General features: G+C 38.0%; 1 protein-coding gene across 1 annotated transcript; it reads left to right on the forward strand.

Moving 5' to 3' along the window:
• The first annotated feature begins 666 nt into the window (after positions 1 to 666).
• On the forward strand, positions 667 to 27,900 carry LOC131787438 (uncharacterized). Its single transcript, XM_066160607.1, is given in 20 exon segments — positions 667 to 954; positions 3,840 to 3,876; positions 8,220 to 8,885; positions 11,630 to 14,083; positions 14,131 to 14,891; positions 15,443 to 15,498; positions 15,892 to 16,037; positions 16,521 to 16,829; positions 17,426 to 17,737; positions 18,060 to 18,365; positions 18,845 to 19,147; positions 19,759 to 20,061; positions 20,937 to 21,248; positions 21,495 to 21,958; positions 22,146 to 22,240; positions 22,857 to 23,013; positions 23,603 to 23,672; positions 24,408 to 24,679; positions 25,125 to 25,296; positions 26,182 to 27,900. Coding segments are annotated over 20 exon segments (7,611 nt in total). The 5' UTR covers positions 667 to 882; the 3' UTR covers positions 26,526 to 27,900.
• Positions 27,901 to 27,903: the final 3 nt, after the last annotated feature.

The following is a 27,903-nucleotide window of genomic DNA, read 5'->3' on the forward strand; positions in this document are numbered from 1 at the left end:
ATTTTCAAAGTAAAAACCTTGAAAACAACTTCACCTTGCTGGTTGGGTTAATTTTAGCATGTGGACATTAATTATTGATAGAAGAAGCCTGCTCCCGCGTGTATCTTATGCAGGAAGTGTGCGGAACTTATCTTTCCTTACCGGAAAACTTTGTCTTTCTCGCTTTTTTTCTGTGTGTGTGTAACTTCGAGAGAAGGTTTACAACTAATAAACTGTGGTTTTGGAAGCGTCAGCAACAGACACTGCAATGTGTTTGTCATTGTAAATGTTATTTTATTCTAAATATTTCTTGCTTTCCAGTATTTCTAGCTGTAATATTCGTTTTGTTTACTAATAGGAAATTGTCATTGATGTGTCTGGGGCGATAACTGGAACATTCGCTGGCTCCGTTTTCACATTGAATACATTTTAACTGCTTTATCTTATTTACACAAGACTGGCGATAATAAAGTCGTAACATTAAAGCGATAAAATAGACCAATTTAGGTGACAGATTTTGGTGTCAAATTTAAAACGCCTCTACGCGATTGGATCGCGATGTCAAGATTTACAAACATTGCACAGGCTTAAAACAAAGTATTTAATTTTTGCATTTTCGGGCGGTTTCAAAGTGATGTGCGTCTCTTCCAGTCGCATTAGGCCCCTCACGAACAGTGAATCATTTCAGCTGTGCCGTTGAAGGAAATGGAAAGTCCTCCTATGTTCATACGTGGACAATCTTGTTCCTTCGCCTAATTCTTAGAAGATTTTTCCCATCTGAAGTATTAAGACGGCACTTCAAAGTAACAGAGCTTGTATTTTTGGCAATTTATCAAGCTTCGCGTAAGTTGTTGAAAAAGAGAATCCTAGGGGAAACCTCCAGGCTGAGGTGGTCCGACGAAGATGATGCTAACATTTCAGCGCTACGTTTTGTGTATAACCTATTTCACGCATCTCGCCTGGTCTTCAGAAAGAGTAAGTTGAAATCAGGATTGAATTGTAATTTCCAAATTCCATGTTAATCAGCAAAGAACTTGTGCACAAATTTTTACGTTTTCCCGGACATAAAACTGCATAGCCCATCAAAATGAAAAAGTATACATTATGCTTGAAATTTTTAATTAGTAATGTAACGGCGGTAGCAGAGAACAAATAAGTCTTCTGTCTTCGCCAATACCCTCACTAGAAGTCTAGCAGAATCCTTCAATTGTTGCTCACAACACTCAGCTTCAAATTTTTGCCTGGACTTGACAAATTTAATTTAATTTTGCCACCGTTAAGAGTATTATTTATTGAAACAATTAATATTTAAATCTCCAGTGTTCGTGATATGTTGCGGCGCTTAAAATAAGTTCTCAACAAAATTTCATTTTAGCGTTAACCACATTAAACTTATATCAGGTTGTATTTTGGCCATCAATCGATGTCAGTTCTTCTGTCCGTGTTTCCAATCGAAAAATCTTTTTTTAATTTAATGTTCTGGAGAAATCCCAATATACAGTTTTCTTTTGTTATCTCTAATTATGCAATTGGCAGGATCTGTTGCTTTTCAAAAATCGGTTTTATTCTGGTTATTAATAAAGGGAAAGACATTTTTTAGTTAGAGAAAAACGTGAGAGTAAAAAAAGAATGGAAATTTTGTTTTAAATATTTTGGAAGATTTTGAATTTGAAGCGTTCTTCACCCTCCAAAAATTAAAGTCGAAAGAGATTTTAGCGTTATAGATTCGTCGTCCAGCTCTCCTGCAGGAGAACTGACAGCTTTATTCAAATAATTAGTTTGTTTTCAAAAGAATGAGTTCCATACAGCTCATACTCAGGAAACCTACAGCTGTGAAAATTAAAAGCCATCTTGAATGAGTTCGTTGTTTTTACCTTTTTTTTTTATTTTTTGCTTAATTCAATTCTAAAATGACAGAGTTAAGCAGAACGGTTATACACTGTAACAAATGTGTCACACTTTAAAAGCATCTGAGGAGTAATTACGGTAGCGCCCAAAAATATTGCCTACAGCAGCAAATTCTTTTTTGCGGCCGCAAGCAGGACACTTTCCAATGACTAATTACACGAGAATAACGCTTGAGTGCAGAATATCTCCATTATCAGCTCTCATTGTTATCAGTACTGTTGTGACAGACTAATTCTCTGATATCAAAAGTTATTCATTTTTTGCGACGAATCTTAATTCAACTAAAGCCTTCCCGTCGCTCTTTTATGTTTTGTGCATGGAATTTGTTTTCTGCATTTCACAACTTCCTTCCACTGACTCAAGACCGATGCAAGCCATTGGTGAGATTTGTTATTGTCCTCAAATGTTTCTTACTTGAGTGAGTTACTTAACTTTTATCTACTATGGATTTACTTATTTTCACCTCCTTTTTTCAAAGACGGATACCTTTCATCACTGAGCATAAACCGCTGGTCCTATCTTCGCTTTAGAAGTCGCACCAGTCCTCAGTATCAAATAAGTAAAGTCGCTGATTTATCCTGAGACAATTATTGTCAGCTTATCGCTCAAGAGTTGTTATGCATAATAAATTTACTCTAAATGTTAAACTTGAATGCAATTAGTGTTGCTGAGTCTGATTCGAGTGGAGCGTGGCAGGAAAAGGATTAGTTATAACTAATATTTGCAAATCGATCACAAAATAATAAACAAAAATTGCATCATTGTGTGGATAAGGGTAGGTGTTGAAGCTAAAGAATGGGTAATTTCTAACTCGGCGAGGCGACCCAACTAGGAAATTGGAGATTATTCAAATGGTCGGTGGTGTAATTTATTAATTTATTATTTGGACTAACTGCTTGAGGATCTATCGGCGTTGAACACGGAAAAATTTTATCTGCGGCCACCAAGAATTTTAAAGCAGGAGTTTTTGTTTTTTAATTCATTTCCGTATGGATAATGTTTATGATGGTTAAACGGTAGTCAAAACAAGAGAGCTAATAGCCTTGCGATTAAGACTGTTAACACACCAATTTTGCAATATCTAATATCGCTCAGGGATTTAGAACGTTAAAACACGAATTAATTCGTGAAAAAAATCTTCAACGATTATACCTCTCAAAGTTCATTTCTACCTCGAAGTTTTAATAGGAGAAATTGTTACCCAGCAACATTTTCAATCAATAATGGTGAACGCAAAAAAACATAATCTCGCTTTCACAGTCAAAGCTTTTAAATATTTTACTTCCACGAAAATATGATAATTGTTTGCGAAATACCCTTTAAATGCAAATTTTTGCTAATGTTTCCCTTAGGTCCGTTCGAGGCTATATTTTAGCTACATAATTGCCCAAAGGCTTGATAATACGTTTTATTTAGACAAAGCAGCTGCTGCTTTTATAGTGAAAATAGTGCTTATCGGACTCGAGCTTAGCCAATCGTATTCATGGTTAACTGATATAAATTATTCGTTTGCTACGTCTTTCAAACTTGTTTAACACATGGAATGAAGTTTTGCTAGAGTATCCGTTAACAACAAAAAAATTAATTTCGTACTGATAAGATTACATTTCTGATCGCGTGTGCTTAAGAGAAGAAAAACTTCCTTTTACGAATTTCATTATCATATGACAAGCTAAGAATCTAATCCCTGAGTTGAGCACGCTATTGCTTCGGATTCTCATGCGAGCATTATTGATTGTGGTTCTTCAAATCCTCAAGGTTTGCATCCAACAGGTAGCCGTTCGAGAGAACGTAAAGATATTCGTAACTTTTAAAATTGAAATCATAAAATATTCTATAGACACACTGCTAATGGCTGATGATCTCCACTGTACGTAGCCAATGGAAGCTACGGGAAATAACTACACGTTTCAATGAGTCATTCTTACATGTTTTTTTTCTCTCTCTTTTAGGTCGCGAGTGATGGAAGCAAGCCACATAAGTTACAAGGTACTAATTTAAGTTTACTTTCAACAACAAGACATAACATAAGACACAACGGTGTTTAAACTTGAAAAAGCGTGGACCAATGAAAGAAAATCATCAGAATTATATGCAATTTACGAAATATAGGCAACATGAAAGGTTTTTCGCTCTCGTCTATTGGACGTCTACCGCATAACAATAAAATACTTCAAATTACACCTAAAATTTTTAGCAGGAACAGTGATAAACCTGTCTGGAGTGACTTTATTTGTACACGCGCTAATCTAAACTCCAGCTATGTCAAAACAGGTGAAGACGACAGCTTATTTTTCTATTTCTTAAACATTTTTATTTCATACGACGTCTTCTTCTCGTAGATAATTCTCTTACTAAAGTTTATGTAGAGAGACCTTAGAATAAAACAGTATAATTATGGATTAATGATTTGCAAAAGAGAACACTTTAAATTAATTTTAATTTCGCATTTAAGTTTTCACGAAAGACTATTTAAAACGGTTTTAAGGCAAATACTCCGGCTCAGCAAAGTTCTTTTCGAGTCAGTAGAAATTTAACCAAAAGCAAAGACATTTTGATATCATTGTATGTTTGAATACAATTACAGAAAATACTAAGCAAACCGCGATATCGTAAAACGCAAAGTTAGCGTGAAGAAAATTGTATAACTGTGGTGTTAGTGATATTAATACTTAACATAATTTGACTTCAATCAGTTTCCTGCACGAATCCCCCAAGAACGATACTTTTTATTTCCGCGGAAAAAAATTTCAAAGAGTTTGTAAACAGAGGCGCGTTAAAAGCATGTACATACGCACTAACCTTTGCGTAAATAGATGTTACTCGAGTACACTTTATGATTAGCGAACACGATAACGAATGTACGTATACAGCAATTCCTGCTCCCGTGTGTACAGTTTAATCAAGCGGAGACCAAAGTTTCGATATGTTATGTTGCGAGGGGAATCGAACAAAAAGAACTGAACATACATGTTTATTCATTTCCTTTGTGTATCATTTAGCCAAGTAAGTGAGAGGTAAAGGGTTAATGGATCAAAAATGGTCATTCATCGGTGGTTGGAAGTAAAAAATCCTAAACCTTAAGCTGAAAAATTCCTCTTTTTAGTGAACTACCAGCCGTTCCTCGTTTAAACGAGTACACGGTTGTGCTGTAAATCAGGTATTCAATTTAAAATGCAATTATCAAAATTTCAAATATTCATGAGGGCTTTCAAAGCACTTTGCTTGTGCATACTGCGTACTGAATACGTCTGAATCAGTGTAGCGGCGACAAAATGCTTCAAAATGAAAAGTTCCACAGGTTACCCAGTATGTGCTGAAATTATCTTAAAACTGCGTAAGTTTGAAAAGACCCGAAGGCGATCGTTTTTATAAAAATTAAAGATGAACATTAACAAATGAAGGCTAAAAAATCAACACTATAGAACCAACTTTAAAACACGCCGCCGAATGAACTCGCCAACGGTGTTCCTTCTCTGAAAACGGGACAAACAGTCCTCGTCCACATGTTATCTGTTAACAGTGCCTTGATCACTTGCAGCACAGCCCTATCATTCCGCCAGAGAGCAAAGAGCAAGAGAAATAAAAATGAATTTTTTACAGATATTCATTCCACATCAAAGCGCAATATCTATGACCTTAGAAGAGTTTTTCCTGAAAGCTCCAGCCAGTTTCAGTTGACAATTTATCCCCTCTATGTCAACAGCGATCGTTGTTGCGTGGAGAGGGCTTGTGTCTAAGTGAAACGTTTTTGCTCACGTTATCGTGGCCATTTTTGCATATTAAAGAAAAGAAAGAATGGCACTTCAGACAGATTTGTACCAATAAGACGGTCAAAGTCTTGTGAAAAAAAAAACTGATGACAGAGCAAGCGAATGACGTTGACGAAAATTCATTGTTGAAAAAGAGACAGCAAATGCCATTTTTATTATCTCCTTCATAGCTACGTTCATCAGAAAAACATTTTACTTATCGATATTTTCTCAGAGAATTATCAGGGACAAGCGTAAGATTATCTTTACTCGCAGTCCGATAGCAATCTGCATTATTGAATAAAGAAAATGATAAAATTTCATCTTATCGTGGTCTGTAACGACAGGCATATGTTGAAAATTCAGTAACGACAGGCATATGTTGAAAATTCAGTCTAGTATCAGAAGAAAATCATGTTCTATCTTTTTATGTTATTTTTAGCAATTTATCTGTGATTTAGATGAGAGAATCATCTGAAGAACATTGTCGAGTATTTTTGGAAACTCTGTAAAAATATCGTCAACGAACATTAACTGCCTTCTCCCAATTCTTTCCATTTCTAACCTGTATCGAAAATAGAAGTTATTCTGAAAATTTCTGCGCGATATCCATAGCACATACGTATTGTTCCAATGAAACGATTTTAGTCCAATCTAGAAGCTTGGATAAGTTTACCAGGCGTTTTTTCAAAATAAAATATAAGAAAATGGGAAAAATAACACAGTTGAAGGTATAAATTTTGAAATCATCTTTCACATCAACAAATATAATTTTTGCGGTTTTTCTCATCTTGTTTGAACAATAAGAATCGTCGGCTCTTTTTTGACAGACAATTGCAAACATCTTACTGTATAATTTAATCTTTGAGTCTACTAATCATTCAATGCTATTCTCTGCCACGAAAATCCTCGGTTTCACAAGATTAAGTTTTATTTGAATGAACATACCGAGGCGAATGAATTTACCCTAGAAAATTATCTCGTCAGGCTTTTTGAATAATTCAGCTCTTCAAATTCTAAAATTCGCACCCTTGCCCAAAATCTAATTTCTTGTTGTCACCAAAAGATGTATATTTGCCCAGCCCAATTCCGTTAACAATACATCATGAATGCAAATAAATGTCATTTTTGCACCTCTAGAAATAATCAGGCTTCACTAATGTTTGAACTTCAACTGCGCAATTTTCCTGTTTTTGTTTTACAAAGCGAAACATACTGACGATGAATTATTAAAAATTTAGGTGAATCTGTAAAGTTCATTATTTTGGGCGTAAAGCACGCAAAAGATTGTCTGAATTTTGTCGACCATGATTCCTACTATCGGTTTTCTTTTATTCATTTCACATGGCATAATTGTATACTGGAAAATAGATATAGAAGTATGTGGGATGGTTTAAGCTCTTCCTTTGGATTCGACGCAGAATACTTTTTAACGGTTGTCTAAACTCTCTAGAATGAATCACTTTGAATGCCGCTGTAAGCGAGTTTTCATCCCAAGCACACTCCAGGGAAGTGTGACTACTGTCACTGAATAATCATTTTACATTCGTTATATAAAGCCATGCTTTATCTAAACTCAATAGGGAATCTCGTAGCAAAGATATAAAAGTCATGTTATCATGCTGAAACGCTTCAAAATCTCGATTTACCAGCTACTATATCAAATTCGTCGCTACAAGACTAGCTGGGTATGTTTCTGAAATGTTCAAAGAGAATAATTCCTGTTTCTAAACGAAACGAGATCTTTAATTAATTTCATCTTATTATATAACGAAGAAGTTTAAAAAGTTTGCATATGTTCCAGCAACCCAATTACAAGCAGGCGGATAACAAGTCATAAATAGAAAAAATGAAAATTTAAAAGTCCTGTTTAATTTCATACTGGCGCCAAAACAAAACCTTGAGATCTTCATACTTCCGCGTGATAATAAAACAAAGCGTAGTTTTTGTCAGTTGGGGGTCTTTTCTCTCTCTGTCATACAGTTATGTTTCTTATGCCGTTTAAGTTGCTTAAAAATTGATCTTAAACCTTCCTTACCCATGTAATATAGAGAAAGTATTGTTAGGGTTAAAGTGAGAACTGTTGTTTCGAAAAAGTGCGCGTTTCTCGACTTAAAGTGAGCCGAGAGTGGCTCCTACAGTAACGTGTGCCTTGTTTGTATAAATAGCTGCACCTGTAACCACAACGTTATTAAAAGTTTACATACACAAGAAAGAGTGTACGTAAATTTCAAAGTTCGGATGTTTTAAATTGTCGAACGCTGACAGAAACTTCGTTACAACTGTTTTTTTAGCAAACGAATTTGACAGAAGCGAATTGAAGACTATTTTCAGAAAGCTCTAGAAAAACTGTGAAAGTAATGAAAATAAAGCATTTCCTTCTCAACTGAACCTGTCGATGAGCCTCCATAATAGCAATCTCTTTTATTTGCATAACAATACGGAAGTCTGTTTAAATAATTTAGCTCTGAGTGTCGAAAGGTTTTTCTTGAGCATAGTATAGTTGATAGCGTTGCTTGACCGAGGAAGATGAAAATCTTATCTCCGCTGAATTTTTGTTTTCCTTGATATCCCTCAAAGCCACTGAATTGTACAAAAATACCGTGCATTACTGGCCTTTTGAAGAAGTCTCCAACAGAAGCGTCATCGATTATACCGGTTATAACGACGGCCGCTTAAGGGGAAGCTTTAATATCATCTCTGGTATCGTTGGTGCTGCTCTGGAGATCTCGGGCAATAGTTCTTGGGTAGACTTTGGCGTGTTACCAAGTTTGTGCATTAATCACCCTGAGACATGTCGATCAGGGTTTACAATCGCTCTCTGGCTCAAAATTCAAGGTTTCCAAAACAACAGAATTATTCTGCAATTAGGACAGCATCGTTTTTCGCGAGGTTTAACGATTTGGACGCAAAGGAGTCTGAGAAAGAACATAGGATTCAGCACTAACACTTTAAATCGCAAGTACTACTGGATGCTAGAATGGAAGAACGACAACTGGAATCACATTGCACTCAAATGGGACAATAGAGCCGGTAGTTTGAGGATTTATTTTAATTGCACTTTAGCCAAGGTCGTAAACAAAAGTAAAAAGGCTACGCCTTTGGAGGACAATAAACCATCGAGACTTACTTTAGGAGCAAGCCATGCGAAAAAAAATCATATGAAATTGATGGTTGACGAATTTGCCATTTGGAACCACACTGTGTCAGATGACCTACTGTGCAAGGTGTTCAGAATTCACTCAGGTTAGTGCGCCCTTTTGTTTCGTTCACCATCTTAATGAAAAATTATCCAAATAAACTTCTTTAGTTTACAAAACCTTCCCGCTGGGGTTGTTCGGTAAAGATGTTTGTACTTGTTAGCTTCCAATGTGAATTTAATGAAAGTTTGCGTTTCTGTATTTAAACGTGTAAATGGTGTGGGAGGCAGGTGAATGCATAACTGTAGAAGTTTTTATTCAACAAATGCTGAATAGACCATTGCTGAGTTTTTTTTTTTTTTTTCTCATGAAGATCAATTTCTTCGTCGTTAAAAGAGATGCCTCTCAACTCAAATAAAAAAATTTGTGAATCCACTGGGTAGATTTGCCCCCCCCCCCTTCCCTCCCTCGCTAAAAAAAAAAAAAAAGAAAACGGATTAATTTAATTTTTACCTGGATGGTTATAACAGTCTATAATCAGGGCTGCATATGTTTTACTTCATCGTCACTTAGAAAATTATTGCTATTACACACTAAAGAGTACTTTGACTTTTTTAAAACTTCATTCTCTTTAACCAGACAGTCTAAATATCATTTTATATTTATTTGTAATAATCACGAACGTTGGTGCATGAAACCTTGATTAAACTGTGTGCAAAATCAACCAACAGCACCATAACATAAGTGGAAGTAACCCACTCTTTCAAGAAGGTTAACACTGACAATGATTTAATTAATGTCATATATTTTACTTGGTAAAGCCCGTTGATACATCCAACAGTTCTACCTGGCCAATATCATGTAAAAAAGTTATCTCAAGACCAATACCAGTGAATCCAATAGCACGCTCAGGAGTACCTCAACGTTGTTAATACCTCATGCATTTTAGCCAGACAGTCTGCTTTTTCATTTCCATTCAGTTGTAATTCTCTGTAGCGTTGGCTTATAAAACCTTGATTAGACTTTATGGAATAATCACATGAGTAATCCACCTTTCCAAGAAGATCTCAACAAACCATGATTAGTTGCATCACATCGAACATCAATTTCTAACGCTGTTAATCATAACCATTACAAATTCCTCAAATATTATTGGTACATTCACAACTTCATTTTAAACTCGTGAATTGCGCGCATGTGCAAGAGCGAGTTGTAGATATGATGTGGAGAATGGCACTCGCTCGCTCGCTCGATTGGTCGATTCCTGTAAATTTTTTTCGATTTTAGGCTTTTGAATGCATTTGATAGTTTTTTGGCGAGTAATAAACAAACGAAATGGCGACCGTTGTTGCTAAGAATAGTGGTGGGGTGAAAAAGAAGCCAATGATTATCTTAAAAGAGTTTGTTTTTTTTCGTTTTAGTCTCAACAAGCGGCGCCAGCGACTGGCAGGCGTGCTAGGATTCACACTGAAATAAGAGAACAACCTTCGTTTTTCATAAAATTGTAATTTACAATCCTTGAACTTGAAAACAATCCGAAGATTCATTACAAATATCACTTACTCCGAAGCGCTCGGAGCTTACAGGTGTTCAAAAGCTTTTTCTGTTATGGCGTGAGATCGGGGACAAAATCGATCATTACATTTCGTATCGTGTGTTTTTTCTGTGTGAAGCAACAAAGGTGCCGGCGACTGAAGAAATTACAGGTTAACACGAAAATCAAATAACACCTAAACAAATAATTTTGGCTACCGATTTTCAGCGAATTTTTAAAGAACAATTTTCTTTTAATATAAGTTTCAAGACAATTTGAAGACTCATAAATATTACGTACTAAAATGCGAAAGTTATACACCACAAAATTAATAAATAGGCCTGAAATGAAATTCTATTTTGTTCTCAATTATACGCTGCCTAGCAAGTGACCAAAATCTACCCAGGCGGAAATCCAAAATGACGGTGGCAGTCTGGGCTCAGTTATATCACTTAAAACTCGTTCTCGTTTGTCTCATTTGATAAAGAAGGAATCATCAACGTTTTCATTAAGACAGTATTGCCTTGATTTTCCAATATTTACAATGATAGACAGTAAATTTCACTTTTCACCCACATTTACTTCCAACCTTTTGTTTTGAACCAGAAACAAAAATGATATATGTTTAAAACACGACATCATCCACCCTTGTCAAATGTAATAGCATGATCATTGCAATGGTAATGCCTTCTTATCCCAATGTTACTTTGTTTCTTTGCTACATTAGCGAACACTTAACTACTGCTCGTACTCTAAATATGACAATCAACCACAAAATTCCCTAAACCAGACAACATTAAACATAATGCAAAATCATGTAAGTCATCTGTCAATTCACGAGTTTGCTCACAGAGCCCTTTGATTAATTTATCATTTGTTAATCACTCGCATGATTGCAGACCGAATTGGAGTCCACTTAGTCCTATTATCATCGTTAACTGATTTGTTCACAAAATATATCAACGAATAACTAGGCAGATATATAACTAAGTGAATAAATAGATAACAAACAATTGATTAACCGAATAAAAAACTGAGCAAACATCTTAAACGTATAGAGCCGTTTGTGCGTTTTACTGATCATTACAAGTTTTGTAGGATAGTTTGTTTTTATCCTAAAGGTTGATAATGTAAACTGGCCACCATAAACAGTTTCTATAGCTTACGTTTCGAGCGTTAGACTTTCGTAACAGCTCCAGACGCTCTTCACTGTGGCCAGTTTACGTTATCAACTCAGTTGATAAAATCAAATTATCTCAAAGAAATTTGTAGATTTCTCGTGCAAAATTAACGTAATTCTCTCTTCTTCCTTCTAGTGGATAAAAATTACAGTGAGTGGTCTGATTTTAGCCCTTGTTCAGTATCTTGTGGTAATGGCACGATGAAACGGACAAGGAACTGTAGCCTACCATTACCAACAAATCGTGATCAACACAACTGTTCTTTTATTGGACCCTCCGAGGAAGTAAAGTCGTGCTTTTTACGGGAATGTCCGCTGGACGAAAACTATTCACAATGGTCAGTCTTTAACAATTGTAGCAAGACCTGTGGTGGCGGAATCAAGAAAAGAAGTAGGACTTGTTCAAACCCGAAGTCTGGACTCGGTGGTAGAAATTGTTCTAGTCTAGGATTGACGGTCGAAGTTAAAAACTGCAATACACAACCTTGTCCTATAGATGGAGGGTACAGTGAGTGGACGGAGTTTTCACGATGTACAGTTTCTTGTGGAAATGGAACGAGACATAGAACTCGAAGTTGTTCCCGTCCACAACCTAAATATGGTGGGAGGGACTGTGCGCATTTAGGATCAAATATAGAAATTGCGATTTGCAACAATACTTTTTGCCCGACTCACGGGGGCTTTAGCGAATGGTCAACGTTCAGCAAATGTACAAGAACATGCGATAAGGGTATTCAAAAGAGGTCTAGAAAATGTTCTAATCCCGAGCCGAGCCATGGAGGAAAGGATTGCTCGAGTTTGGGAGCACATGTAGAGACAAGGGTATGCAATACTCAACATTGCCCAGTAAATGGTGGATTTACCGAGTGGACGAGATGGGGTGAATGTAGTAGATCATGCGGAGTTGGAATTAAAAACAGAACGCGATCCTGTAGTGATCCTATTCCTATGTATGGCGGAAACGAGTGTGATGGATATACAATCGACTTTACAGTTTGCAATATTGATCTGTGCCGGGTTGATGGAAACTATTCTTCATGGTCAAAGTTTAGTGCTTGTAGCAAAAGCTGTGCTGGTGGTAAAATGAAACGAACAAGAACGTGCACTAATCCACCTCCAGATAATGGAGAGGATTGTTCGCTGCTTGGTTCAGCGATAGAAATTAGAAACTGCAACACTTTTCCATGTCCAATAAATGGTAATTATTCATCGTGGTCTAACTTCAGTTTGTGTAGTAAAAGTTGCGGTAATGGTACGATGGAAAGAACGAGAAATTGTTCAAATCCAGAGCCAAAACACGGTGGCGTGAATTGCTCTTACTTAGGCCTTCCAAAGGAGGTAAAAAGTTGTAATGCATTTCCTTGTCCGATACATGGTAATTTTTCTTCCTGGTCACTTTTTAGCGTTTGCAGCAAAAGCTGTGGAAATGGGAAAAAGACCAGAACTAGATCATGTTCAAATCCTGTTCCAAAACATGGTGGTAAAAACTGTTCTGCGCTTGAACCTCTAAAAGAGGTGCGTAGTTGTAACACCTTCCCCTGTCCTGTTCATGGAAACTACTCGCCTTGGTCAAATTTTAGCAGTTGTTCTAAAAGTTGTGGTAATGGTAAAATGGTACGAATACGAAAATGTTCAAATCCTACGCCAAAGCATGGTGGAAGAAATTGTTCATTGTTTGGGCACTCGACAGAAGTTCGAAGCTGCAATGCATTCCCTTGCCCAGTTCACGGAAATTATTCGACGTGGTCCAATTTCAGTGCATGTAGTAAAAGTTGCGGAAATGGGACAATGTCACGATTTAGAAACTGTACCAATCCGAAGCCTCGCCATAAAGGAAAGAACTGCTCTTCGTTAGGGGCCCCAGTAGATATTCAACTTTGTAATGTTTTTCCGTGTCCGATACACGGCGGATACACAGTTTGGGGAAACTTTACGCAATGCACGTTGTCATGTGGTAATGGCACCATGTATAGAACAAGAAACTGCTCCAATCCCGCACCTCGACATCGGGGCGAAAATTGCTCAAAGCTTGGACCAGCTGAGGAAATAAGAGCATGTAACGAGCATCCTTGTCCAATACACGGTGGCTACACGCAGTGGTCGGAGTTCAGTCAATGCTCGACAAGCTGTGGCAATGGCACTCATCGGAGAACGAGGCTATGTTCCAATCCAGCGCCAAAATTTGGAGGTAAAAACTGCTCTCTGTATGGTTTGGACATTGATGTCGAAAGTTGTTATTTGATTCCGTGTCCTTTAGATGGTGGATATAGCATGTGGTCAAACTTCACTGAATGTACCAAATCATGTAACGTCGGAAGACATACTCGAACTCGGCAGTGTAACAATCCTGTTCCTAAACACGGTGGGAAAGATTGTTCGAGCCTTGGTCCAGAGACAGACGTACAATTATGTAACACATTCCCCTGCCCCATCCATGGGGGATACAACCAGTGGAGTGGATTTGAGTCATGTACACGAACCTGCGGAGGAGGAAAGCTCATAAGGAGACGTTCCTGCATCAATCCGCCCCCTGCCCACGGAGGAAGAAATTGCAGTAGCCAGGGTCCAAGTATTGAGTAAAAAACGATTTGCTAATGAATATGAACAAGGGGCATGTATCACTCTTGGTGTTATTAGACTTGAGTGCCGCCTTTGACACTGTTGACCACAAGATTTTATTAAAAGCCCTTCAGACGAAACTAGGTGTTTGCGGCTCTGCTCTTTCGTGGTTCAAGTCTTATTTGGAAGGGAGATCTCAAAGAATTTGCATAAAAGAGACGCTTTCGCAGTCATTTGATTTGAAGTGGGGTGTACCTCAAGGTTCTTGCCTTGGCCCGCTTTTGTTTACTATCTATTCAAGTGATTTGTTTTCTCTCCTGGAGTCCCATTTACCAACTGCGCATGCTTACGCGGACGATACTCAGTTGTATCTGTCCTTTAGTCCTAGTGTTGGCACTGGTGAGTTGGATGCGGTCACTGCCATTGAAAATTGTATTCGTGACATTAGACAGTGGATGTGTGTGAGGAAATTAATGCTAAATGATGTCAAGACTGATTTTATGCTTGTTGGGACACGGAAGCAGCTCACAAAGGTGTCTATCGATGGCATCAGAGTCGGAGATTATAATATTAGTCCTTCTTCATCAGTCTGTAATCTGGGCACATGGTTTGATCCGCATTTGAATATGGATGTACATATTACCAAAACATGCAGCAGCTCATTTTATTATCTTTATAATATCAGACATATTAGGAAGTACTTATCTAGAAGTAGCACTGAAACACTAGTTCATGCGTTTATAACAAGCAGACTTGATTATTGCAACAGCCTTTTGTATGGGTTACCGAAATATCAGTTGTCTAAACTCCAGCGTGTTATGAATGCTAGTGCCCGTTTGGTATATTGTGCTCCAAAGTCATGCCACATCACGCCTCTACTTCACGAATTACATTGGCTGCCTGTTTGTTATCGTATCGAATATAAAATAATTCTTCTTACATTTAAGGTATTGCATGGTATGGCGCCCGATTACTTGCGCCATTTAATATCTATCTTGCCGCCATCTAGGTATAATTTAAGGCGCAACGATGACTCTGCAGCTTTATTAACTTTCCCGAAGATAATATCCAAGAAGACCCTGGCAGATAGATCGTTTAGTTGTGCCGCCCCTAGACTTTGGAATTCGCTTCCTACCACAATAAGATCTATTTCCAGTTTAGATATTTTTAAAATTAGACTTAAAACTTTTTTATTTAATAGGGCGTTTAATTAGTTCTATAGTTTTTATAATTGAATTGCATTATTTTAGAATTGTAATTTTGAACTTCTATTTTAATTTCTAATTTAATATTTATTGTAAGGCGCAGTTGAATATTTTTATAGAAACTGCGCGGTATAAATTTAAATTTAATAATAATAATAAATTTAATAATTGATGGTTTCTTTTAGGTTAAAGCGATTATGGGAGAACGGGCAGTATCTAATGTTGGAGATTTCACCTTCAGGTAGGAAACTATTAGTTTTTTTTAATATTTTTCTTTTGTCTGTTTTTTTTTATGAAATTTGTCAACTGATATTAACCATGTTTGGAACTTGAGATCCAAACTACTATGTGGTCAAAGCTGATCACAGAAAAACAAAATTATTTGAAAAATAAAATTATTTGATCCTACGGCTACATACCTGTTGACTATTTCAATTTATTTATTTCTGTCAGACTTCTCCGTTAAAATTCAAAATTTTCCTGTTAGTCGTTCGCGGACATGTTTGCCTTCCCTCTCGTTCCTTAATGTTCTCCGTCCGTTGCTTTCTTCTCGATGAGTTCCCTTCTTCCTTGGTTTTCTTGGTCTTTCGATCCATTTCTTCGTTTCTTCTTATTTACTGTTTTTCGTTTAAAGACAAGGAAGCGTCATCGTAGATTTCTCTGTCAGCTTATTTCACCAACCCTACCAAGGAATTACCGCTCTTCAAGATGCCATCAGCATCGACAGGAAAATAGAAAATACACTTACGGTCTCACCTGTAAACCTCATTTCACCGGATGGTAAGGGTTATCTAGTGTCACAAAAGCAGTTATGCACATTTGCCCTCAGCTGCAGCTCGTCTTCATGTTGAAGATTCGTGAAATTTGCTAAGAAAGTATCCTGACGAGCAGAATAAGAAAGATGGTTAGTTTGAGCTCCAGAGTAAAATAATAAAAGATGTTTTTAAGTGTTATCTCTTGCGTCCGCGTGAGAAATTGAGCCTTAGACTTTTGAATTTCGCACTCTATTGCTCTCTACAACTTAAAAACAAGACAGGTAGATATGCATTACTTTTTTTGCCACAGAATCAAACAGATAAAGACAATATACACTTGTGAACCTAATTGTGAAGGATATTCAGTCCAGGGAAGCCGTTTTCTTTAATTTTTTCTGTCTACGAAGTGATCTTCAACTTACCAAAAACAACGGATCATGCTAAGTAAATCTTTTTTCGGTAAACGCTGTACTAAACATTAATCATTTCCGTTGTGTTATTTTTGTAGTCCCATTTATGGCACCAGTCAACATCACGGCTATTAATTCAAGCTCCACCTCAGTTCTCCTAACATGGCTACCAATTCCGAACGAGTATTCCAACGGTCCAATTCTGGAATACAGAGTTACTTTCTGGGAATTAGGAAGTGATAACTTAGAAAAAAGGCTATGGAAGAAGGTGATCGACGGGGAAAGACTGTCCTCACATGTGACTAACTTGGAGAAGTTCACCACCTACCAGTTTAGAATGGCAGGTGTCAATCGTCGAGGAGTCGGAGTGGACAGTGAACCAATTGAAACAAAAACAGATCAAGACAGTAAGTACTAATTACCATATTTATACTACTGTTTTTTCATTAATTAAAAAGTGTCACTCGTTTCTTATATCTAGCCAGCTCTTACACAATTCGAGTTAAGTTCAACATTCTGCAATTTTAAAGCCAGTAGAAACCAGAATAGCGGATTTCACTCGTTAAGTTATAATCCCTCTATCACTTCGTTTGTTTGTTGAATATTAGTACCTCAATAAATCATTCACAGACTTACTTTGTCTCTACTCATATATCTCTCAACAAAGTTACGTTGATCATTATTTTTTTTGTATCGTCAGACATGTTTATGAACAATTTCTCCCCTTGGTGCTTTAAAATGGATTGTATCTCAGTAGTTAGGAGTAGTCTTAAGTTAGGATCAAGTGCAAATATTGCTATTCATTTAAAGCAGTATTGTTCAGTTTACTTGTGTGATTTAAGATTAAAACGCGTTTAAATTTTTTGTGTGTGTCGCTAGCTTCCGTAGGCTGTTGCTTTCACCTGAGTCACCATGGTTGGTATACCCAATCACCATAAATTAAGCTTTGCACGCAGAGTGAAATTTACGAAGTCAAATTTTCTTCATTTGATGCTCTCTTCAGAGCCTAGTTCATCGCCGTGGGATGTAAAAGCCAGTAACAAAAGCAGCACAACCATTTACGTTAATTGGTCTCCGATCCCCAAACAGTTCATTCATGGAATTCTATTGGGTTACCATGTTCATTACACTAACTTGGATCCTAATGGATACGAAGACGTCATTACTCGTACATACCCGACTGACCCAACCAGAACCTGGGCTCTAATTACAAACCTGCTTAAGTTCACATCATATCAGATTCAAGTCAGCGCTTTTACAATTAAAGGAGACGGGCCATTGTCGGATACAATCTTCGAGCGGACACAGGAGGACGGTAAGAAATAAATATCAAGAAAAATAGTGAGATAAGAGAAAAATTCCTGAAGATACGATCAACACTTATTCTGGTGTGCAACAAAGCGGGATTTGAGGACGTGAATCAAATGGCGCATTTGAAGCTGAGTAAAACAGGACCTTTTCCTCAATTTCAATCTTTTATGTCCTCCAAAGGGCGATATTTGAACCTCTTCGGTCTCCACCAGAGAATGGGAAATTATGAATAAGATTCTTGTGCGTGATGCCCCACTTTTATTGGCATAACTTCAATTTTTGACGATAGTTTTTTTTCCTTGTGTTCCTTCCTCGCTTTCTTTCAGTCCCTAGCCGGCCCCCAGGAAATGTTAAAGGAAACAATCTTACATCCACAAGCATCGTGATCCACTGGAGCCCAATCTCCTCGCGCTATGCACACGGTGTTCTCCTGGGTTATAAAATATCTTATGTAACAGCAGACGCCCCGAATAATCGAACATGGAGCGAGACTGTAGTCAACCAGTCAGCAACGTCAGCGGTTATTGCCAATTTACGCAAGTTCACAACGTACATGGTATCTGTTGAAGGTTTTACCAACAAAGGAAGTGGAATTGAGAGCAAATGTGTGGCGGTGACCACGGATGAAGACAGTAAGATAATGACTGTATATAAAGCTGCATATGCAAGTTTTACTCGATGAATTTCCGTTTGTAAGTTGTCCTCGGCGGTTAAGATGGAAAAAAGCAGAAACTTTCTTTGCCACGTTCCCTTCCCCAAAAAGGACTACGGCGTTCTGAAGCGAATAGGCAAAACGCATCCAGACCATGTCAGATTTGAATGTTTGGACTGCAACAACAATTAATACACAAGAATATCATAAAATATATTCATGTATTATGAATTTATACATTTATACATATATCAACAGACATAGTCGCAAGCTCCTGACTAATAACGAAAGCACTACAACTAGGAAATATAAAAATAGAAAAAATATACATATAAATAGATAAATAAATCGAAAAAGGTAAACATCACACTACCTAAGATAAACTAGCAACTACAGACCATAACTGCAAATTTTAAAATACTTCAGCAGACATGGTAATCTCTACGTTAACTTTTGCAGGACCCGATACCTTCCCTGCCAACGTCACCGGTTTCAACAGAAGCTCCACCTCTCTGTTTCTTGAGTGGAAACATATCCCTCCACAACACAGAAATGGCATTCTCCAAGGTTACAAGATTTCATATTTCTCTAATAGCTCTTATGAGACAGTCTTGCATCAGACAGTCCACGGTTCAAGGACGTCGACTACCCTTGAGAACTTGAAGAAATTCACGTGGTACGTCATCAGAGTGGCAGGGTACACCAGTAAAGGACTCGGTCCTTCACCTCTACAACCTTTAGTGATAAGGACAAGTGAAGATGGTAAGTCACGTGACTCGTTCTACCTCACTTCGCTTTCAGTATTATGCGTTTCTTCACCGTACTTTCTTTTTTAAAGTTTAAAAAATGTTTGAAAAAAGGAAAAAAGAAAAACAGCACAACAAAATATAGATGGCTAAGGGGTACGATTTGAGTTCCCTGTTCATTGGCGTTCACCAAGAGATCATAATCTCTTGCCTTCACCTAAGTAAGTTTTAGGCGCAGAAGAGTTTTATCCGTGAAGTGAAAAGTTAGAGACGCCAAGACCGAATGATTAAGAGGTTCATAGTATCGATAAATAAGGCTAAATTCATTCACTGAATTGAACTCGTGAAGGTATTAGACGCCTTTACTGGCTTTGTTCTTTTGTCTTTTTTTATCAGCGATCAGTTGAAGGTACTCTTTGGATACTTTACTCTGAAAACTGTTTATAGCCATGCTTGTATTCGCCTGTCATTTCCTTGTAAAAAAACCGGGTATCCTGAGGATTTCATGTGATCGTGCTATGGGCAATCAGTGTCCAGCACGATCTGGCTTGGCTTGCAAGAGACTTTTCACTGCAATTCTTGACCAACCAAGATAAATAAAAGCTAACGTATGACATTATTGTTAAGTTCCTAGTAAACCTGTGATAAAATTAAAAGCTCGTAACACAAGCCACACGAGTCTCCTTGTGGACTGGAAAGACATACCACGTGACTACGTCCATGGGATACTATTGGGCTTTAGAGTGCTGTTCTGGCGATTCAATGAGTCACGTGACACGTATGAGATCAGAGAGGTTCTTCCTGGTGAACGATCCGTGCATCTAAAAGATTTGTGGATTTACACCAAATATAAAATACAAGTTCTTGGTTTCACGGCTGCTGGCGAAGGTGCTGTTAGCGAGGAAATCGAAGTCTCAACTGATGAATACGGTGAGTTTTTTGCCTTTAATTTAGATCCACCTAACTTTGTTGAGGCACATCAATCTCCTGTCAATGTTGAAGCGATGAACAAGACAAGTCCCACAAAAATCGAGGTACAGTGGAAACCCATCCCAGATGAATTTTACGTCCATGGTATACTGCGTGGTTACAGAGTACTGTACAAGGCGATAGCCGCTGCAGACGAGACGCCAGAGGAATGACAGATGAAAAAGAAAGATATTACATGAGTGTCTATTCATCGATGTTCTCCGAGCACATTATGTACCCGAGATCAATTTCTATTAGGCAAATGCGAATGTGATTTTCAGTCCGCATAGGCGAGCGAAAATCGTATATACTGTAGTTCTAACCAAAAACCAGCTTTTGGCGAAACGGTTTCCCGGTGATGTACTTAGTATGATTTAATTTCCGTCTGGTCAAAGGGTAGCAACATGGAAAGTTACGATAAGTTGATAACGACCCGTTGCTCTAAGTAATACAGCAAGAAACCATCTTCAAAGAAGGAGAACAATTGCCTTCCTTTTCTCGGTTTTTCTTTGCTTCTCTCCTCTTTCCATTTAGAAGAAGCTACTTACGATTTTCGAAAAATATTGGAAATTGACTATGTGTGATGAGTAATGAGACATGTAAATCTCTCCTAACTTGCTGATCATTCGAAGAGCCTGAATGCTTGCCGGCAAGATTTTCTTCAACACTCAAAGTTGCTCTCAAAGCTTCTTTTTTCAGCCTTATGCTTTTTTAATCGGACAATCTCTCAGACCCTAGCAGTATCTTTCGATATACCAGCCTCTTATGGGAGTTTTTCAATTCAAGTGATGTATTTTCTCTCAAAAAAATTGGAACATCTTTCTTTCTTGCATTAGTTCCCAGTCAATCTCCTGTCAATGTTGAAGCGATGAACAAGACAAGTCCCACAAAAATCGAGATACAGTGGAAACCCATCCCAGATGAATTTTACGTCCATGGTATACTGCGTGGTTACAGAGTACTGTACAAGGCGATAGCCACTGCAGACGAGACGCCAGAGGAAGAGTCGGAAACTAAGATAGTAACAGTATCAAGCTCAAGCTTGTCTGCTGTTCTGGAAAATTTGGATGCATACACCCGATACGAGATCGAAGTTCTGGCATTTACCATTAAGGGCGACGGAGTGAAGAGTGAACCTATACGAGCAGGTATTTCACAAAATTTTTAAATACAACTCACTCCTAGAGGATCATTTCAATGCTAGTGTTCAGTTAGCAGGTCAAAACACTGCTTATCGCATTTTTAAATGTAATTTTCAGGGATTACCTTCAGATTTTTATTTCAACCTGTCAAGAGAAGTGGGAAAACCTAAGCTGTTAAGAAGTAAATCCGATCCCCCATCACGAGCTCATGATCGACTCAAAAACATTTTACTTCCTTTTGTTTCCTTCCAGAAACGTGTAACTGCTACAGCACTGTCTTCTCTAATTGGTGGATCAACCCGCCTTACGTTGACAGCCCCGATTCCAACAAGAGCGGCATCATCACTCCTATCCTAAAAGAATCTGTTTATTCCTGCTGTGGGAACTGCTCTGAGCATGGAACCTCACGAATAGACTTTGAGTACACTGCCTCTCTACGTCCTGCCAGGAAATCAGGGCTTGTTCAGTTCAAGAACGGCTTTGAGGAGAAAACTGAGCTTCATTTTCCAGTCTATGGCTTCATGGATCAGACTCGGTTTTCAGACAATTACGGATTTGTTCCTTTCGTCCAGTCGCCAGGCTTGGCACTGATCATAATCGGAGATGAAAAGGGAACCGCTGCAAATCTACTGCTCAAGTCACTGGCCTTTTGTTTCCCAGTACTCTTTTTGTCCATTGCCATGTTATGGGTGTCCAGTTTGGCCATGTGGTTTGTGGTGAGTAATCTCTTTGTCACCCACTGCCATTTGTGTACAACAGCAATTTTCTATTTTGCCGTTTCTTCTCCCTCGAGATATCAAAGCCTGATGACAAAGCTTCTTTTGAATTTTTCGGTAGAACAAAATAACACGAACCGTTTTTCATACTTTTCAAGATATACTGTGTTCTGTTTTACTTCCAAAGGAAACTGCAGCTAATGAACGCCACTTTCCTCGCAATATTCTACAAGGAAGCTGGGAAGCGATGTGGTGGGCGTTTGCTTCCATGACAACTCTCGGGTAAGACAACTATGACTGGTGATCTGAATAAATTGATGGAGGAAATAGGGAACGAATACATGAATAAATGGGCGAGCGAGCAAGTAAGAGAGTTAATGCCAGGATGACTGATTGACTGTGGATTGACTGTCTGACCAACCGGCTTCCTGACTGACTGATTGACCGTCTGGCTAACGGACTGAACGACTAACCAACAGATTGACGGACCTAACAACGAAATAACAAACCGATTGATTGACGGAACGCCAAACTAATAGAATGGTTCGTAAGGAATTTCAAAGCTGACGTTTCAAGCGTTACCCCTTCGTCAGAGCGAAGGGCTAACGCTCGAAATGTCGGCTTTGAAACTCTTAACAATGGCCAATTTACGTTATCAACTCAGTTGATAATACTAAATTACCCTGGTATACTCTCCCACCGATACAGCATCTCAATTTCTTTAGAAACTTATCCCCTTTAACACAATGGTCCACCCATCAAACTGATCGACTTGTGAATAGATCAGATGCATATACAACAAGTTGACGATTTGTTGTAACGTTAGTTGGAAACAATTTACTGCTAGGTCGATCTGTCTGCTTTTAATTGTGCAACTGCTTTCGTTCTTATTCGGTAGGTACGGTGATCGGATTCCAAGGACTCCGTTTGGTCGCCTGGTGGGTTTAACTTGGATCCTTTTAGGCGTCATCATGGTGACTTGCTTTAACTCTACCATGACAACACTGCTGACCGCGAGAATTTTGGACAAAGAGGTTAATTTATATGGAACCAAGGTGTGCATAAATTTTTACACAATTGTTTTCATTTTTCTCATCAAAAAGAAAACAAATACGTGAAGAAAATTTTTTTTCTTTTTGTTACATTGACCTACCCGTTTTGAACAAAAAACATTTTTGGAATCAAGTGTGCAAAAGAGGAGTTAAGAAGAACGCTTCTTGAGAGAACAGCGAAAAACCTTATAGCAAAGCCTACCAATTAATTTATACGCACCAGATTAAGGACGAGAAACTACTCCCTACTTGACCCTTAAGGTGACTTCCTCTCAGTTTATTCGAAACTTCTTCCATTATTGATTCTTTTTGGAGCATCCCTAATTTAGACGATCATATTACGCAAGCGGTATGTCAAATAAAAATTAATGAGAGTATCTGGCGTTGAGGGCGGAATGAACGTTGACACATTTCACAACCTGTTCAATCACTTTGGCATTGAAACCATTTGTAAAGAGCCGACCAAACCCCGTGTAGAAAGAAGTATCAAATAGCATCTAGCATTAATTTTACATTAGTTCGAAACATTCCAGATATATATATATATATATATATATATATATATATATATGTGAGTATCGTTTGTTTGCAGATTGCTGCAATTCAGAATTCATCCGGGTATCGTATTGCTATCAGGAAAAATGCCCGAGTCAACCCCGGTGGTAAGTGATATTTTTGTAAATGATGTATCTGTGATGAGCACTTTGGTGTTGATCTAAAATAACATTTCACTGAACAAAGATACTTCGACCCTCCGTGAGCAGTTATCCTGAAATGTTAAGTTTGACAGCAGGAAGCCAGATCGAGGATAACGTAATGTTGCTATTTCTTGTTTTTATTTTCTTTCTACTCTCCTCCACTTCTTTTCAAACTTTGCACTTGAGTCGTTTAACTAAGTTCTCTAATTATTAGAAATTCAGAAAGAAGTTTTTCGTTGCTGATCCTAACAGTAAGCAGGAAGCGTGTCATATGAACTTCGTAATAGCCCTCACTCACCGTGGAGTCTCTGTGGCTCAGTGGTAGAGTATCAGAGCGCGGAATCCGAAGGTCTGAGATACGATTCCTCATGGAGACTCAGAACTTGTTCTTTGTCCCACGCTCGAAACAAAACGAAAAACATCTTTCTCTATTTCTTTACCGAGCTCAAAATTTACCATCTTTCTTGTTCCATTTATAAGAAGTTGTTGAAATTCAACCTTCTAAAAATCTAACCTCCTCGGCTCTGGGTAATACGTATAGAAAAGGCCATCGCTCTTATTTCTCATTACCCACGGTTTTTGTTTACGATTAGGACGATCACAAACACAACCTCAAGTAGAACTATTTAGGATGTGCGTTTCTAGTTAATCCTGAACTTTCTTTGAAATATCTTTAATTAACTGGGCTTCTTCCCCTAGGCAAGGAGTACACTAATCTGCAAGAAGTTTACGAAGCTCTAACCAGTCGAGAGGTAAAAGGAATGCTTATCGATGCATACACGGTAGGGAGTAAGAAACATCTATTTAATCGACGGGATCTACGCATCAGTAAGCTACTGGACTACTCGGCTGCATACGGTGTGGTGCTAGGAGGAGAGGCCAAGAAGATACAGAAGTGTCTTCAAAAATACGTCAGCGAGCAGCGCTCTGAGATATCCAAGATTGTGAGGAATAACGTGCAAGCAATCGAGGTATTATTCTATGTCTCGAGTTTAGTTAGCGACAACTGAGGCGATAGGATTTGCGGTGGCGGGTCAAGAAAAGTGGGGCAGGGTTGGGTCCCTTGGGTCTTTTTTGTTTATTTTCATTGTTGTTTTTGTCGTTCTTTCTTCTTCTTTTTTTTTTTTTAATAAAAAAACGCGTTAGTTTGAAACTGTTTTAAACAAAACTTCATGCGTCCCTATGAAACATTCCTGGATCCACCTCTGAAAAGTGAAATGTATATGTTGTTGTTGACTAAGTATATAATACTAACTAGTCACACGGTGCATTCAGCTGCATGGAGCTTGTCCTAGTATCAGAAGTATGAAGCGATTCGCAGTGTTGGTACACTCCCTTTGCAAAATTAGGAGTATCAGTCTATCGCAGGTTTGTGAGTTCATGCATACCCTAAATTTTATTTCGTTCCTTCCATAGATTACGCCTAAAAGCATGTCTGTCGAGCGCTCGAGCAGTCTGTTTGACCCGAGGTTTCCCACGTACGTGCGTGCGCTGATCGTCTGTGGTGTAATCCTTGGTGTGATGTGGCTAGTAGGAGCTAAGTTTGAGTTTGCTAAGAAGATGGGATGGGTAAAGTTCAGGAAAAAAGGTATTTCCAGCACTAAGAGAAAACTGATCATTATCTAATATCAGCTAGTCCCCCAAAATATAGTTTTTGATATGATTTTGTCAAAGTTTACAAAGTTGATGTTCATCTTATAGCACTAAAACTACCTTTGATTTCACAGAGCTAATAAACTTCATGGATATCCCAATGGAAAATTGGGAAAAAGGGGATTACATAGTGAACTGTAGGAGTATTGTTCTCAGTAATTCACTGCGAATCCCTATTGCGCATAGAATCACGAGTAAACAGCGCACGCTAACCAAACTAAAGTGGATGCTTTTTTAATTTCCAGTGACAGACATTGGAAATAAAACAGAGCTGTGCTCCTGCAGTTCACTATCTCATCTCTAGTTTCCAAATTTTTCTCAAAGATGTTCATGAAATACAGGAGCGTTTATTAACAATTATAACAGGACTGAGTGGAGTCCAACAAAATCGGGCGAACGCGAAGCAAGAATCCGATTTGTTTATCACGATTATAATTGGACGAATGGGAACAGAACAGAATTGGACGACATGAAGTTCTGTTACCAATTAATCAAACCTATGACAACATTTGAGAAAGAAAGTAGACATCATTTATACGTTCTGATTAAAACAAACAAACAAACAAACAGCTGACGCGGCGAAATGCGCGTCAATAGCGTGTTAACTGTCCTATGACACTGTCCAATTACAAGCATATATGCATGACGCGTACACTTTCCTATTAGTTAGTGCTCAAATCGGGCTGGTGATAACCAATCACGTTCGAGAATTTTGTTAGTTTTGATTAGCTCTGTAAAATCAAAGGCAGAAGCCACAAATCACCTCCGTAAGATTCCTGTTGGCAGAATGTACTTGAATTCAGTTTTTGCTTCCTTGTAGGTGCAGAGAGTCACTCTCTTCCAAGACGAGTGGAGTTGTCCAGACACAAAGAAGAAATGAAGGCTGATTTGTCCAGAATCGTTGCCATATTCAAGATCAACTGCTCGCGTCGTATACAACACTTGAGGCAACGCCACAAAAAAGAACTGCTTCTTTTAGCCAAGCTCAAGAGACAAGCAAACAATGCGTTAATCCATAAAGGAACTTTACGGAAGGACAGTTTATTTAACTTTACTTTTGGACTAAAAACACTCGAGTTAAATCATAATTCAGAAAGAAATGGTCTAACAAAGCATGACTCGTCACTGAAACAAGACGATGAATATATGGAAGCCATCGTGTAGGGAGTGTATATAGTCGTCAACAGAGGCAGATCCAGACCTTGAGCTAAAGGGGACACCCGGTTTTATGTCGTTTGCCCAGCCGGTTTTTCTTCCTTCTGCGATTCCTGTTCTTTTTTTTTATTAAAAATAAGGGGGAAGATTCGCCACTGGTCAATCGAGAAGAGGGTAGCAAAGGAATAGGGGAGAGGGGGGGGGGTCTTAATCCCGTCTTAAACACGAATTTTAGAAACATTAACACGTCACGAGCACTTGAAACAGTATTTCACGCGTCACGGATTTTTAAGGGAAAATTCAAAATCTCACCCTCCCTCTGTAAAATTTACGCGTCACATATTTATTTTGGGCTTAATTACGCGTCAAGTAGACACCCTCTGCCACCTTCCAAGAATACTGAATGTATTTTAAGAGAAAAAATCCACTCTAAACGGATAAAAGCGTACTTAGAAAAAAATCTGGGACTACAAAGAAAAAGGAGTGAAAACTGACCTCCGAGCCAAACAGCCTATATAGCCTGCCAGCAGACGTTGTGTGCGCAGTCATTCCTCCACGCCAACGTCTGCTGTTAGTGGGGAAGAGTGATTGCGTGACATGAGGAGCATGAAGTGTCTGCGTAGTAGGCTGAAGCTCGTATGAAGGGAGATGAAGTATTTGCATTTTCTCTCCGTTAAAATTAAGGCTGATGCTATTTTGAATCAACACAGTTTCTTGTGTCGTTAAGTCAGCAACCTTAACAAATTTCAAATTATTTTAGAAAGGATAGCGTTCTCTAAGATTACTTACCTCAACTCACAACTATAACTGGCAAAAAAATGTTAGGGTTTTTAACTGAACCATTTCTATACAAGGGAAAAAGTTTCAGAAATCGTTTGAACACTGTATCATGACAACTTTTCATCCAGTTGAATCACTTCATGTATCCGCACACGGAACCTCTGTATTCATTATAAATTCTTATAGCTGCCTTTAATTTCGAGATTCATGATGAGAATTTTTTATCCTAAAGAAATATTATCTCTCTAAAAAATAGTCATTACTTAATAAAGAATTTCTCTTCTGGCCGATTAAAAAATTTCATTTTAGCGTAAAGTAAAGTAATGCCAACTGCTTTTTCCAAATTTAACATGACTTAAATTCCCTTTGTTTTGGTAATTGAGCCTAGAAGTTCCCCCTGGAATAGCTGAGTAACACACAAGTCTTTCTCGTGTAGTGTGTAAATAACATGGCATGGATTGGTGAAAGAAAAAATCTAACTTTAAAATAGCAAAAAATTATAAGCAAGAAGACATCAAACATAATTAATTATACATCATTAACTTTAAGGAGAAATAGTACAGAAGTCTGTTTGAACTATTAAGGTTCAGTTGATACAATCATTTAT

This window comes from Pocillopora verrucosa, chromosome 13 (assembly GCF_036669915.1).
Source record: "Pocillopora verrucosa isolate sample1 chromosome 13, ASM3666991v2, whole genome shotgun sequence".
Taxonomy (NCBI): Eukaryota; Metazoa; Cnidaria; class Anthozoa; order Scleractinia; family Pocilloporidae; genus Pocillopora; species Pocillopora verrucosa.